The sequence below is a fragment of the Acromyrmex echinatior genome, chromosome 7, assembly GCF_024713525.1.
Source record: "Acromyrmex echinatior isolate Ae372 chromosome 7, ASM2471352v2, whole genome shotgun sequence".
In the NCBI taxonomy this organism is placed as follows: domain Eukaryota; kingdom Metazoa; phylum Arthropoda; class Insecta; order Hymenoptera; family Formicidae; genus Acromyrmex; species Acromyrmex echinatior.
Genome location: NC_141858.1, coordinates 999,647 through 1,013,924, shown reverse-complemented (window position 1 = coordinate 1,013,924; position 14,278 = coordinate 999,647). Strand labels below are relative to the sequence as shown.

The 14,278-nt window shown below is 39.9% G+C and overlaps 2 protein-coding genes across 2 annotated transcripts; both read left to right on the top strand.

Annotated features, from left to right (window-relative positions):
* The first annotated feature begins 10,142 nt into the window (after nt 1-10,142).
* On the top strand, nt 10,143-11,135 carry LOC147908913 (uncharacterized). Its single transcript, XM_087407803.1, has one exon. It carries the CDS (start codon nt 10,143-10,145, stop codon nt 11,133-11,135), a length of 993 nt encoding a protein of 330 aa, XP_087263929.1.
* Nucleotides 11,136-11,153: 18 nt separating this feature from the next.
* LOC147908912 (uncharacterized) lies at nt 11,154-14,009 on the top strand. Its single transcript, XM_087407802.1, has 2 exons — nt 11,154-12,958; nt 13,154-14,009. Exons 1-2 carry the CDS (start codon nt 11,154-11,156, stop codon nt 14,007-14,009), a joined length of 2,661 nt encoding a protein of 886 aa, XP_087263928.1.
* The last annotated feature ends 269 nt before the right edge of the window (nt 14,010-14,278 follow it).

The following is a 14,278-nucleotide window of genomic DNA, read 5'->3' as shown; positions in this document are numbered from 1 at the left end:
GCATTTATTTCAAAACAAAATGAATGAACAGATTAATTAAAGATTATTGTCCATCGCTGGCTACTACTTTTTCCCATCTTTCAGGCAATTTTCGAATTCCATCTCGAAAAAATGATTCGTCTTTGGAGGCGATCCAATTTTGGAGAAGTGAACCAGTAACTTGCCAAATCATGCTGCATCCTTCAGAACAACCAATTAGAAGGAGCAATGTCCGGAGAATACGGCAAGTGCGGTAAAACATCCCATTTGAGCGTTTCCAAATATTTTTTTACGACTTGATGAGGCCGAGCGTTGTCATGAAGAAAAATAACTTTATCATGTCTTTGCTCGTATTCCGGCCATTTTTCTTGCAATGCACGGCTCAAACGAATCAATTGTAGCCGATACCGATCGCCCGTAATCGCCAGACTTATTTCAACAGCTCATAGTAAACAACACCCTTTTGATCCCATCAGATATAGAGCATGATCTTTGAACCATGAATGTTCGGCTTTGGTGTTGATGTTGGTCGATGGCAACGATTGACCGGGCTTAGCGTAGTATTTTTTCTTCTTGGGGTTGTCGTAGAATATCAACTTCTCATCTCCAGTCACAATCCGATGCAAAAAACCTTTTCTTTGTTGTCTTTGAATCAGCTGTTCGCAAGTGAAAAATCGCCTTTCAACGTCTCTCGGTTTCAGTTCATAAGGCACTCAATTTTCTTGTTTTTGAATTATTCCCATGATTCTCAATCGTGCAAAAACAGCTTGTTGAGTTACTCCCAATGATTCTGCAAGCTCCTCTTGCGTTTGACTCTGATTTTCTTCGAATAATGCCTCTAATTCTCTGTCTTCGAATTTTTTTGGCTGTCCAGAGCGAGGTTTGTCTTCAACGCTGAAATCTCCATCCTTGAAACGTCAAAACCATTCCCTACATGATTTATCATTGGAGTTGTGTCACCATAAACTTTTACAAGCATTCGATGGGCTTCAGCTGCACTTTTCTTCCAAGCAGAAAATTAGAACCTCCCGCAAATGCTGTTTGGTTAACACAAAGTTCGACATTTCAAACACAGTAAAAATCAAGGTTTTTGTATGAAACTTAAAGCGATATAAACTGAATATTATTAACAGATCTAACCTATCTGAAAACGCCAAAATCAGCTGTCACTATGAACCATTCACAACAGCCGAAGTCATCTTTTGGAAAACGGATCGGACTAATTTGTACTCCCAATAAAATATAAAAAAGCGTATGTTGTACTCGCATGTTGGCAAGAGGAATTACTGCAGGGAACGACCTACGAGCAGCTTCACATCGAAACTTAATATTAGTCGAATTCAGAAGTCGCATAATAATCGCAAAACAATAGTATTATAATGTAATTATTACATCTCGGAATTCTACTATTTTAAGAATCTTGTGATATCGTTGAATATTATAATGCATTTAGTACTTAATTTTTTTAATTAATTTGGATGATCTAACTTTAATCAGCAGTTGTAAAAGGAACATGAAGTGTATACATCTTTTTTACATTGAATTCTCGGTATCAATCTATTATAAATTTGAGAAGAAGATATAATAGACCTCTTGTGATTATTATGTGTAATTTCCAACATGCGAATACGACATGCGCTTTCGTTATATTTTAATTTGTGAACATTTTACGTACTTACCGATAACTTTTTTAAAATTATTATTTAACATTGATAACGACCCAATAGGGATCGAAACATCTGTACAAAATTTAGATTGTTGATATAAATATTTTTACTCACGTAATAACTTGAGTGGTTCATAGCTCTATATTATATTATTAATTTATTTAATTAGTAGAACCGTTATTCTTTATTGAAATATAAATATATTAGATACAAAGTCATATGCCATTTATATGTAAAGTCATTCTTAGATCATTTGAGATCGAGATTTTTATCATGATCAAAAAATGACATAAATTCGTCAATGACGTCAAATTGACATTATGTATTTTAATTTCTTTTTTGTTCTCTTTGAGAAGGCTTGGAGTTCTTCATTCTCAGAATATTGTTTATTATCCACGCCGAAATCACTTCTCTCACGTATTAGTGGATATAACACTTTACCGTAAGTCTCACAAATTATTCTTTTAGTTTCTGCAGTAGTTTCTTTTTATTAAACAAAAACAAAATGTAGTGGCAAATATACATTTTATTTACACTCCATTTTCAAACATTTCAAACGTTTCAAAATAGCCAACATTTGAAACAAATACCATTCATTCTATATTATTACGCTGACGCATGCGTACAGCCATCTATACGTGATCCAGCAAACTTATGTTATAACCTCATAGTATTTTTCAGGTGACATCATTATGGAAGAGATTGACATGGTATGCTCAATTTGAGCAAACCCCTTTTGCGAGTCGAAGTACTGTTCAGACTCAGATCTGCCAACTGCGAAGAAATAAATTGTTACGATTAATCTCTATGCATCTTCATCAGATTCACTATGTGTCCTTTTCTCTCTTCATTTGGAAGCATGGTGCAACATTAACTGTCAAGTAAGTGTCAAACGTGATTTCAAGAGTTTATTAGAGTACGTATTATGAAATTATTTGAATTAGATTCCTATTGGAATTATTCAATTATTTCTTAGATTTCTATTATGTGTTTTTTAGTAAAAATGAAATAATTCTGTAGGTGCCTTGAGGATTTCGTCGAGCTATACGTTGGTATAAGTATTACAAATAGTACTTATTTATTATAAATAGTAGTATTTATTTATAATTATATAATGGTTTGTTCATTCCGGGAAAAAGCGTTTTATATATAATTGCATATATTGACACAATATAATTATACATAAAATATGTCCATATACAGGGTGCGTCACTAAAATCTGGACAAATCGAATAATTTCTTTAAACAAAGTTTTTAATAAAAAATTAAATATTATAAATCCTTTTACATGGCTCTTGGGGGATCCCTGTAGAGTACAATTATTCGATATATCTCCCATTAGCTTAAATGACGGTCCCTATTCTCGGTCTGAAGCACGCACGCTATAATGTAGCGCTGTCCATGCCAACGAATGCTCAATAGCGATCCTTAACGTCACATTGGGATACCGAGACTTGTGTGTGCCCGTTTTAACTACGCTCCATACATGATAGTTCAAGGGATTTAAATCTGGGCTGTTGGGAGATCAGAATTCCTTGGACCAAAACATATTGATGTTATCTGAGAGCCAATTTTGAATCAAATGACTCATATAAGCCGATGCACCGTCCTGCTGAAAAACATATGGCCTTCCGGACGCCACAGTTTCCATCCACGGTTTCACTACAACCATCAGAACGCACAAATAAACTTCTTTTGTAACAGTTTCCTCTTTTTTAAAGAAATGTGATGGCATGACACCACCCTCACTAGACACAACATCTAGCACGTGAACATTGGCTGGAAATTTCGTTCTGGCAACAACAGGGACATCCTCGGGGTTGTAGACGAGCCATCGGTCATTCTTTCGATTGATTTTGACATCAATAGTAAAAATTTTTTCGAAAAGAACCTGATTCGTCCCGACGCTTCGTTTTTCAAAGAATAGCAGATTACAATTCGGCTTGTCCTGGCAGCTTCAGAGAGCATCTGTCGTATCTTTAATGTGTACGATTTGTATCCAAGGTCCTCCTCGGCAATTCGATGCATTGTTGTCGTCGTTTACACCAACAATTGAAGCTAATTTTCGCAACGATTACCCTGGGTCATCCGAAATCAAGGCTTGAGCTCTTTCAACGACTGCGGGGGTCCTCGAGTCCTTTCGAGTGACTCTTCCGCGGTATACTGGAACCTTTGTTGAATTGTTCTAAAGCCATATATTTTGCCACAACGTCATAAACGGTTGATCTCGGGTATCCAAAGAACCGAATTATTTCCGTTGCTCAGCGCTCAACGCGAAGGCCTTCGATGATCGTGACTTCGATTATACTCCGTACTTGATTTCAACATTGCGGCCATTTTGAGAATATGACTGTTTACTAGAAGCATCAGGCTTTCTCGGACGCCAACAACAATCTCTGGCGGAGGCACAATATAGCGGAAAATTTAAATTAAAATTTGTCCAGATTTTGTTGACACACTTTGTATACAATTATAGAAAATTATACGAATCTTATAATATTTTATAATTCACATATTAAAAAATTCTGAATTTTTTAAATTTCTGTATCATTTTGTAACTGTTTAGAAAATATCTCAAATTTATATATATATATATATATATACCATATATACCATTTTACAATATTTCGAAATTCATATGTATGAAAAATTTTATCGAAATGTATAGATATTTTGAGTATATATTTCTGAAATGTGTTTCAATTCCTATTATAACTCCTACTCACTCTAACAAACGCGTTAAAGTGAGTAGAAGCTAGGATAGGAACATGCGACGCGACAAACGTTGGTAGTACTAGATAGTACATGATAAAAAGAGATCAAACCTAAATGATGTACGAGCGAAGAAGACTACAACTAAGGAAGGTTAAACTGGGACCACGAACGGTCACCAAATAAGAGGGCAAAGAATTAAAGAGAGATGCTTGCAAACTAAGCACATCATGTAATATTTCCACCATAGGGCGACATAGAGATTTTTCAATTAATATTATAGCAACTGATACCTAACTTTTATATGAGGAACATTAGTCGAAATCAAATCGTAAATAATAGACTGTAGATCATAGGGCAAGGATCGCGGTATCGTGACATCACGACATTGCGTTTTTGCACCTAAAAGCGCAGAGATTGTACAGATATACGACACGTTTCACGGTATGATTCATAACGAAACCGTTTACTGTGTTAGTGAAAACGTTTTATTAAACTCTGAAAGTTAAAATAGCGATAGAATTGACTTCTGCTTACAGTTTTCTGTTTAATTGTAGAATCACATACATGGTTAATATCCCGTTTCTCAACGTGAAGGACGGTGATGATTTCATTAAGGTAGCGCTGTTGAGAGAGCGTAGCTTCCTGCTGAATCAACGAATCGATGAGAGACGAGAACGATGACCATCGATCACATGCGCCAAAATGCTCTCATTGTTACGAAAGATTCAGGTAGAGTGTAATGACCAGTGAGCTCTATAACATACTGGAGCAAGCCATCGAAAAGTGAGAATGTTTCAGTTTCTAAACAAGATACTCTAATATAAAGTTCGTACTGTTTCCTTTGTCAGGGATTCGCTGATTAGCTAATGTTATTTTGCTGCCATAAATATAAAAGACTTAGGAAAACCAATATTATTTGCCTTCCTTTTCTTCGTTGGGTCGCAGTTTTCTATAGTTTAGTATAGAAAAGGCTCGCTCCAGTATATTATAAAGCTCACTGATGATGATAAAACTTTCATATAATCACCGTTCGATCATGCGAACAGAACATATATAGAGTTGCAGATATAGTTCTACGTGTGTAACAGTATAATTATAATTATATTTTATATATATATAGGAAGATAGAGTGTATACATATAATATTGTATAATAAGTTTATACAAAATCTGAAAGATCGTCTTCTGAAAAATGCACTTCTTTGCACCTTCGCCTTTGCGCGCACTTATCTCTTTCATTCGTAATAATTGGTCGATATAACACGCGAATACATATACAAGGTGTTCAAAAAAGTTCAGGATCTCGGGAAGAAGTTTTTGAAACAAATGTTCAGACAAAAGTTGTAAGATATAAAAAAATCTATTTACAGATCTTATTAGTTTGACTTTGGATGACGTCGACAATAGTTGATGTCAAGAGCTTTTCAAAATTCTATAATAAAGTTATTTTTCATTAATTTTTTCATTATTTTTCAAGTTATAAGGCTTGAAGTTTACAGTACCGTCGGCATTAGCATTACGCACAGTATCCGATCGACGGCTAAAATCTCTTGATGTTCAGGATTATGTTCCAGATAAGATTGTTAAGATCAAGGCTGTTGGAAATTATTCCTCTTATTTTCATTTTTGCAATAAAAATTCATTTTTACGTTTTAAAACTGAAAATAAAAGACACAATGTCCAATAGCTTTGATCTTGAGGTTTAGCCATCAAACATCTTTGGTAATGCTAATGTTGGTAATGCTACTGTAACTTCATGCCTTATAACTCAAAAAATAGTACTTAATGGAAAATTACTTTATTAGAGTGTTTTGAAAAGTTCTTAACACTGTTAGATTCTGGAATTAAAAATAGAGTCTCCCATTTAAAAAAAATCGATTAGACCTAACTTTGGCGATGTCATCCAAGATCAACTGATAAAATCTGTAAATAGATCTTTTTATACCTTTTTTTTTATACAACTTTTGTCTAAAACATTTCTTTCAAAAACATCATCCTCCCGAGTAAAGCCAGGGTCCCCACCTTTTTTGAATATTCTGTGTGTGTGTGTGTGTGTGTGTATATTCACTATCGCTCAAAAGTTTGGAGCACTTTATAATTTTTAGATAAAACCATGTTTTTTTTACAGATACAATTATTTTATTGAAAATATCGACGTATACATATGAACGTAAACTATTTGAGTAGAGTTTAAGTTTAAAAAATATATATTTAATGTATAACATATATTTAATGTATACAAATAACATATATTAAATAACAAAATTGATTAAACTGTCTTTTTACAGAAGAACAAGCAATCTTAAATTTCATTATTTGACCTTGGTTATAAGTTTCTTCGTTGTTTATATATTCATCTAAATTTGTCGTTTTTTTGTTTTTTTCATCTTTTGATAAAACTCATATGTTGATAATACTCATATCAGAAAAACAAATCCAGTTTTGTCAGACATTAAAAGAGAAAGTCTATGTATTATATAATGATAAAGTGACTTAAAAAGTCAACAACTAAAAATCTAAAAAACCAGGCGAATGAGAATCACCGTGGTAGTTAATACGCAAGATGATTGCATATTAACCACGCTGACTCTCATTCGCACTGTTTTTTTTTATTTTTAATTATTGATTTTGGGATAGTCCGTAAGAAGATTACATTATTACTATTTAAAAAGTCAAGACAAAAAGAACACAGCTTAGTATTGAAACCCGTAATGCTATAATTACTTTATATGAGGAAGATTATTGTTTTAAACTTAATCTCCTCTCAAATAGCATACATTCATATGTCGATCTTTTTAATAAAATAATTATATCTGTAAGAAAACATGGTTTTATTTAAAAATTGTAAAGTACTCCAAATTTTTGAGCGGTAGTGTGTGTGTGTGTGTGTGTGTGTGTGTGTGTGTGTGTGTGTATGTGTGTAGTATATATATATATATATATATATATATATATGTATACTACAAGTGTAAAAGAGATAGAGTTGTTATCATCATATAGATATACAAGAAGCCGCAATTTCTCTTCTAAGTTAACGCCATCATCCTCTCATATGCGATGAAATGAGATAGATAAGAAAACGACGCAAATATACGCATATAAAAAATAATATAATGCAAATATATGTATAAGAATGATATGTATGATCTTATGTATTTGTGTGCGTGCGTGCGTGCGTGCGTGCGTGCGTGCGTGCGTGCGTGCGTGCGTGTGTGTGTTCATTTGTGTTTACATTGTGTATTACAAGATTTCGAGCATTCAGTCGTACATATAGATCACAAGCGTGTTTTGTGAAAACCCCATTTCTACTCCGTAGAAAAAGACAAGGAAAACAGAGGCTGAAATGATGCTCGCCAAAGGAAAAAAAAATTTTCAAGCATACGCACACACGATGCGGAAAAGCAACAAGAAGCAAAAATGTAGATATCGAGGGGCTTATTTTCACTAACTTCTACTGATTTCTCGCACTATTTTTGCTATTTATGCTCGTTGATTTGCGCTTACTTCGCGTTGAGTTCGTTTCTTAAACTCATCGATGCACACCGTGATTAAACAGTGAAATCCCTTTGGTAGATATCTAAAAATATTTTCTAAAAATATTTTCGTTAACTGGGTCGTCAAAATAATTATGTAAAAAATTCTAGTATGATGAGCAATAAGTACTGCAGAAAGTTTTGACATTAGTAACCAACTTGAACGTCTTACATCAGCCCGAGAGCTATAATTCTGGACATTGATTTTAAATGTATCTACGTCTATTGTTCTATCTCTATTAAGTTTATGCTTCAAAATTCACTGTTAGTACTGAGACTATATAGTACTGAGACTATGTTACATAAACTTTAGATTTTCGGCGCTGGCAAATTTTGAACATTATCTAAGTAAAAGAAAGATAATAAGCGTAAATATATTTAGAAATTACATTTTAGACAGCACCGTTCTATATAATTATTTTTGCTAATCCAACACTTATTTCCAGATTTGTGTTTAATTAAATTTTTTTACGTACTGTCTTTCCTGAGCAAAATCTGCTTTCTGTGTTGTTACCGAACAATTCGTTTATCGCGGATGCATGAGAGCGCTTAATACTGTAATAAGATCTCGTTGTTCGTTCACTAACAAGGATGAATTTCCTGTTAATACATTTTTTTCGTATTTGATATCTGAAGTGTGAGCATACGCTAAACTAATTAATAATTTGGAGCACATAATAAGCACCGATAAAATATAGTTTTCTTTTGAGTTTTTTTTTTTAAATAATACACTCTACAATTGGCACCTATCATTAGGGCTATCTAATGAAAAGAATAATGAAGATAACAACAATTGGAACAATCAACAACGACAATTTACTATACGCGCGCACGCAGGCACGCACGCACGTATTTAAAAATCTTTTGTCTAAAAGATTTTAAGAAGTGATTTCTCATACAAATTCAAGATAAAAACATGAACATACGACTATATGCTCCAAAACAGTTTAATTTCAATTCATTAAAGACACATGTCTATTTTTTATTTCTGCACTCTCTGAACACTCGTGCACACGGTGTAATAAGTTAAAGTGAAACAAATATATATTTATTTCATTTCAACTTATTACACAATGTGCACCAGTTCAAAGAATGCAGAAATAAAAAACAGAGCAATTGTGTTAAAATTGAAAAAATTTTCAATTCAATTTTTCGTTTTTTACAAAAATTTTTCGAAAATCATTTGATTTATTTCAATGAAACTTTGTATATATTTGAAGGACACGAAGCTTATATCTTTTTTGAGACTATACATTTGTTTGAGATCGGTAATTCAAAAAAAAGGTAAGAATTCCTTCGGTCGACCGACAGTAATTGTTATTGAACGCACGCACAAGGCGAGCTCGTGATTTCATCTCGAGCCTGACTTTAAGCCTCATCAAAGTCAGAGATTCATTGTTCTGTAGTCTTTCAAAACAATTCGGTACACGCAAACAGGCACCGACAACGGACCATCGAAAGTTCTAGAACAATTCGATTCGCGCACGCGAGCGCCGCGCTCCGACGAATACGTCACGCGCTGTCACCAATCCCGCGTACGGATTTTCTGTCGCGCATGACTGTTACGTTGAACGTCGCTAGAAAAGAATCGAAAGCGCCAATCAATTTTGTACAACCAATGCCACGTGATAATTACGATTGTGGCAAAATTTAATTGGATTTCTCCCAAGAAGAAAGCCCGGACCGGAAGTAATAAATGCTTCGATCTCGCCGGTTCTAAAGGCAGATTGCGCAGATTGCGAAAATAGTCTACACCGCTTATACCGTCTACACCGCTTAGAATTCCTAGACTTCTCAGAGTTCTTACTTCCAAAAAAGTTCTTAGAGTTCTTAGAGTCATAATCTCGCTTCGTAAAATCGCCGTGCTAACCGTTTAGTGAAATCGCTATAAACCGAAACTTTCGAGAAGCTTCGAGGAAAATCGCCGAGATTTTCCATCACCGCATTTCCAAGCTCAATTTGGAAAAGGTGACCGCATTTAATATTCTGTTAATCTAATCTTTAATTAATTATATCTTTTGACTTTGTAACTGAATACATTAAAGAAATTCTTTTGTTAAATTAAATGAAACGGAGTTCTCTTCACTGTCGTGCATCATATCAACCTTGTACCGTTTTCTCACTCGAACCTTTTTCCGCGCGGTGCGCTCTCGCACATTTTCTGGTCCTTCGAGCCGGATTCTCGCCGGCATCCGCAGTGTCGAGTGCATCGCGTTCAGTTTGCTAGTGCTGAAAAGAAAGAGTGAGTGATGGGTAAGAAACTGCAGAATTTGCTGACGAAGCAAAGCGACCTTCGCCATCGCATGGCTCAGTCAGTATCAGATCTGGAGGAGCTCGGCGCAGCGAACATTACGCTGGAAGCCGCCGAGACAGTCGTCGGTCTTCTGGATGGATTGTGGGCGAAATTTGAGGCTCAGCATGAACTCATCATAGAGCATCTTGAAGATGCATTCGCGGAGAGCGAATACAACTCGACCAGAGTCGCTCACTCAGCGAGAGTGACGTACATCACGCAACGAAGTCTCCTTCTCAACCATGTTCGGAAACTCAAGGTGAAGGAACCGAGCTCAGCTTCCAAAACAGAAGGTAATGAGTCTTCCGGAAAACCGTCGCTGCCTCGCCTCAAGATTAGTTCTTTCTCTGGCGCGTTCGAAGACTGGCCTACATTCCGAGACCTCTTCCAATCCATTGTTGGCAGCAATTCATCACTCTCCGCAATCGAAAAATTTCATTACCTGAAAACTTGTCTGGAGGGTCCTGCCAAGGAACTGATTCAACCATTAGCGATGACCGAAGACAACTATCCACGCGCATGGGAGCTGCTAAGCGAGCGGTATGAAAATAAGAGAGAGTTATCTCGCTCCAATTTCTCCAAGTTTACCGCCGTGGCTAAGATGAAGAGCGAAAGTGCGGAGGAGCTCAACCGCGTTTTCAACGCCTTGACCAGGGTAGTCAACGGCCAGGAGAGCATTGATAGGCCTATCAACTCTCATGGCTTCGATCTACTAACTCATCTTGCCGTCGAGCTCTTCGATCCAAGAACTCGCCTGGAGTGGGAGTCACTCTCACGCGCCTCGAGCGACATGCCCACTCTTAAAGAGCTAATGAACTTCATAAACCAACGAGCACTTACTCTCACAGCCGCCAAACCACAATCGCTCAAGGTCTCCGACAACCCGTCGCGATCCGCCAAGTCGCATCACGTCAAGAAACACACCGAGTCTTCTCAATGCGTTCTATGAAAGAGTAAGCACCACGTGATGGCGTGTGAAGAATTCAAGAAGAAATCCGCGGCCGACCGCAAGGCCGTCGCCGAAACTCACAGGCTGTGCTTTAACTGTCTCGGCTCTCATGCTTTCGCGAAGTGCCATTCGACGAAGACGTGTGCTACGTGCAAGTCTCGTCACCACTCCATGTTACACGACGCGTACGCTTCACCGAAACCTCAAGAAGTCAGCTCACTGTCTGCGGTGCGACGCGACAACAACCACAAGGCCATTTTGCTCGCAACGGCGCGAGTTTCCATCGCTGATCGTCACGGCAATCAGCACACCACACGCGTGCTCATCGATCAAGGTTCGGAAATTTCTCTAATTTCCGAGGCTCTGGTCCAACGCCTACGCTTGCCACGCTCTCGATCCTCAATCGAGGTCATCGGCATCAGCGGCAAAAGCTCCGGGCCCAGCAGGGGAAAGGTGACACTCAAGGTGACCTCATTAACAACAGGGACCGACTTCACCGTCGGAGCCTTTGTTCTGCCACGTCTGTCGCTTTATCAAGGCTCTCACGCAAGGATCAGAGCTGAGTGGCCACATCTAAAGGGGCTCCAACTGGCTGATCCCGACTACATAGCAAACGACGCTATTGAGTTGCTTTTTGGAGCGGAAGTATGCTCAATCATTCTCCAGGATGGTCTCCGCAAGGGAGGCCCCCAAGCGCCTATCGCTCAAAAGACGCTGCTCGGCTGGATCTTATCGGGAGGTTGCGACCGAGTAAACAACTCAGCACAACGCCACTCGCTTCAGTGCACAGCAGATCACGAGTTGGCCGACCTTGTGCACCGCTTCTGGGAGCAGGAGCGAGAAGTGCCCGCTCCCGTCGCTCTCACGCCAAAGGAGCAGCAATGCGAGGACATCTTCGCGCTGCAGCACCAACGCACTGCCGAAGGAAGATACATAGTGCGACTACCTTTTGCATCTCCGCCGACGACGCTAGTTGAGACGCGAAGACCTGCGCAACGACTTTTAGTCGCCATGGAGCGACGCTGCGAGAGAGACGCACGATTCGGCGATCTCTACCGAGCCTTCCTGAAGGACTACGAGGACCAAGGGCACATGGAATTGGCGCCAGAACCTCCGAATTCCAGCGAAGATCGGTGCTACCTTCCGCATCACGGTGTCCTTCGTGAGTCCAGCACCACGACTAAGCTCAGAGTCGTCTTCAACGGATCGCAGCGTACAAGGTCTGGTGAGTCGCTCAATACGCATCTATTAGTTGGGGCTAGCCTGCTGCCACCCCTCGCGAACGTGCTTTTGCGGTGGCGATGGCACCGATACGCGCTAGTGGCCGACATCGAGAAGATGTATCGGCAAATTCTTGTGCATCCCGACGACCATAGACATCAGTGCATCCTGTGGCGACACCGCGTTGATGAGCCTGTACGCGAGTTCACATTAAAAACTGTCACTTACGGTCTCGCTTGCGCGCCATTTCTCGCCATTCGCACGCTGCGTCAGCTCGCCGATGACGACGGACCGCGTTTCCCTCGAGGCGCGAGTGCTTTACGACACGACTGCTACGTCGACGATATCGTAACCGGAGCGCACGATAAAGACGACGCTATCGCGCTCCAAGTCGAGCTACGCAACCTCTGCATGGCGGGCGGGTTCCCTCTCCGAAAGTGGGCCGCCAACTGTCAGGAACTTCTTCGCGACATTCCGCCTGAGTACTGTCTCACCAGAGACTCGCGGTCGTGGGACCTAGAGAACCACTCGACCCTGGGATTGCTACGCCTCCGGTTCTGGATTCCACAAGGCCGAGCGGTGGTCAAGCGATGGCTGCATCAGTGCGTGACATGCACACGGTGGAGGGCTGCCACTCCGCAACCAAAGATGGGAAACCTTCCTCCAGGAAGAGTGACGCCAGCGCGACCATTTCTTCACGTGGGCATCGACTACGCCGGGCCTATTTTCATCAGGACGAGCAAAGGGCGTGGGCACAGCGCTCACAAAGCGTTCATCGCCGTATTTGTTTGTTTTAGCTCCAAGGCCGTTCATCTCGAGGCTGTTTCAGCGTACACCACCGACGCCTTCCTGGCTGCTCTCCGTCGATTCACATCTCGCCGAGGACTGTGCTCAGACATTTATTCGGATTGCGGCACCAATTTTTTGGGCGCCGATCGGCAACTTCGAGAAATGCTTCGAGCCTCCTCGGCAGAAGGACAAAAGATCGCACACGTAGCTACATCGGAGGGGATCCAGTGGCATTTCAATCCTCCTTCGGCACCTCATTTTGGTGGTCTCTGGGAGGCAGCCGTGAAATCGGCTAAGTATCACCTGCGCCGAACCATCGGCGAAACCAGGCTCACCTTCGAGGAAATGAGCACCCTGCTCGCACAAGTGGAAGCATGCCTGAACTCAAGGCCCATGTATGCACTTTCGGACGACTCCGACGACCTCACGGCTCTGACACCGGGTCACCTGCTCATTGGGGCACCACTGCTGGCCATTCCTGAGCCGTCCTTGTCGGACAAGAGGGAAAATTTTCTTTCCAGGTGGCAACTTATTCAGCGAATGCGAGACCACTTCTGGCAGAGATGGTCACGCGAGTACTTACACACTCTGGCTACCAGACCGAAATGGACCAAGGACGCTTTGCCACCACGCCTTGGATCGCTATGCATCATTCGCTCCGAGCTCTCACCACCAAATAAGTGGCCTCTGGCGCGAATCACGCAGCTACATCCCGGAGACGACGGCGTAGTGCGGGTGGTCACAATCAAAACCGCCTCATCTGAATTAACTCGTCCTTTGATCAAATTAGTTTTATTGCCAGACGAGGCTAACGCGTTTATCTCGCACTCCAGTGCATCAGATGTAAAGAAGAGCTTGAATTGATCGCGTGTACTTTCGTGAATCATTTCGTCAATGTTATTTATCAGATAACTCTCGTTTACGGCTCAAGTTCTTCCACGAATTCATTGCATTGTATCGCTTGTTTTATTTTCGCGTTTACTGTTTTTTTTGTAATCTCTATGCGTAACCTTATACATATATCGTCACGGAGATGACGAGGCGGGCGGGATGTTTGAGATCGGTAATTCAAAAAAAAGGTAAGAATTCCTTCGGTCGACCGACAGTAATTGTTATTGAACGCACGCACAAGG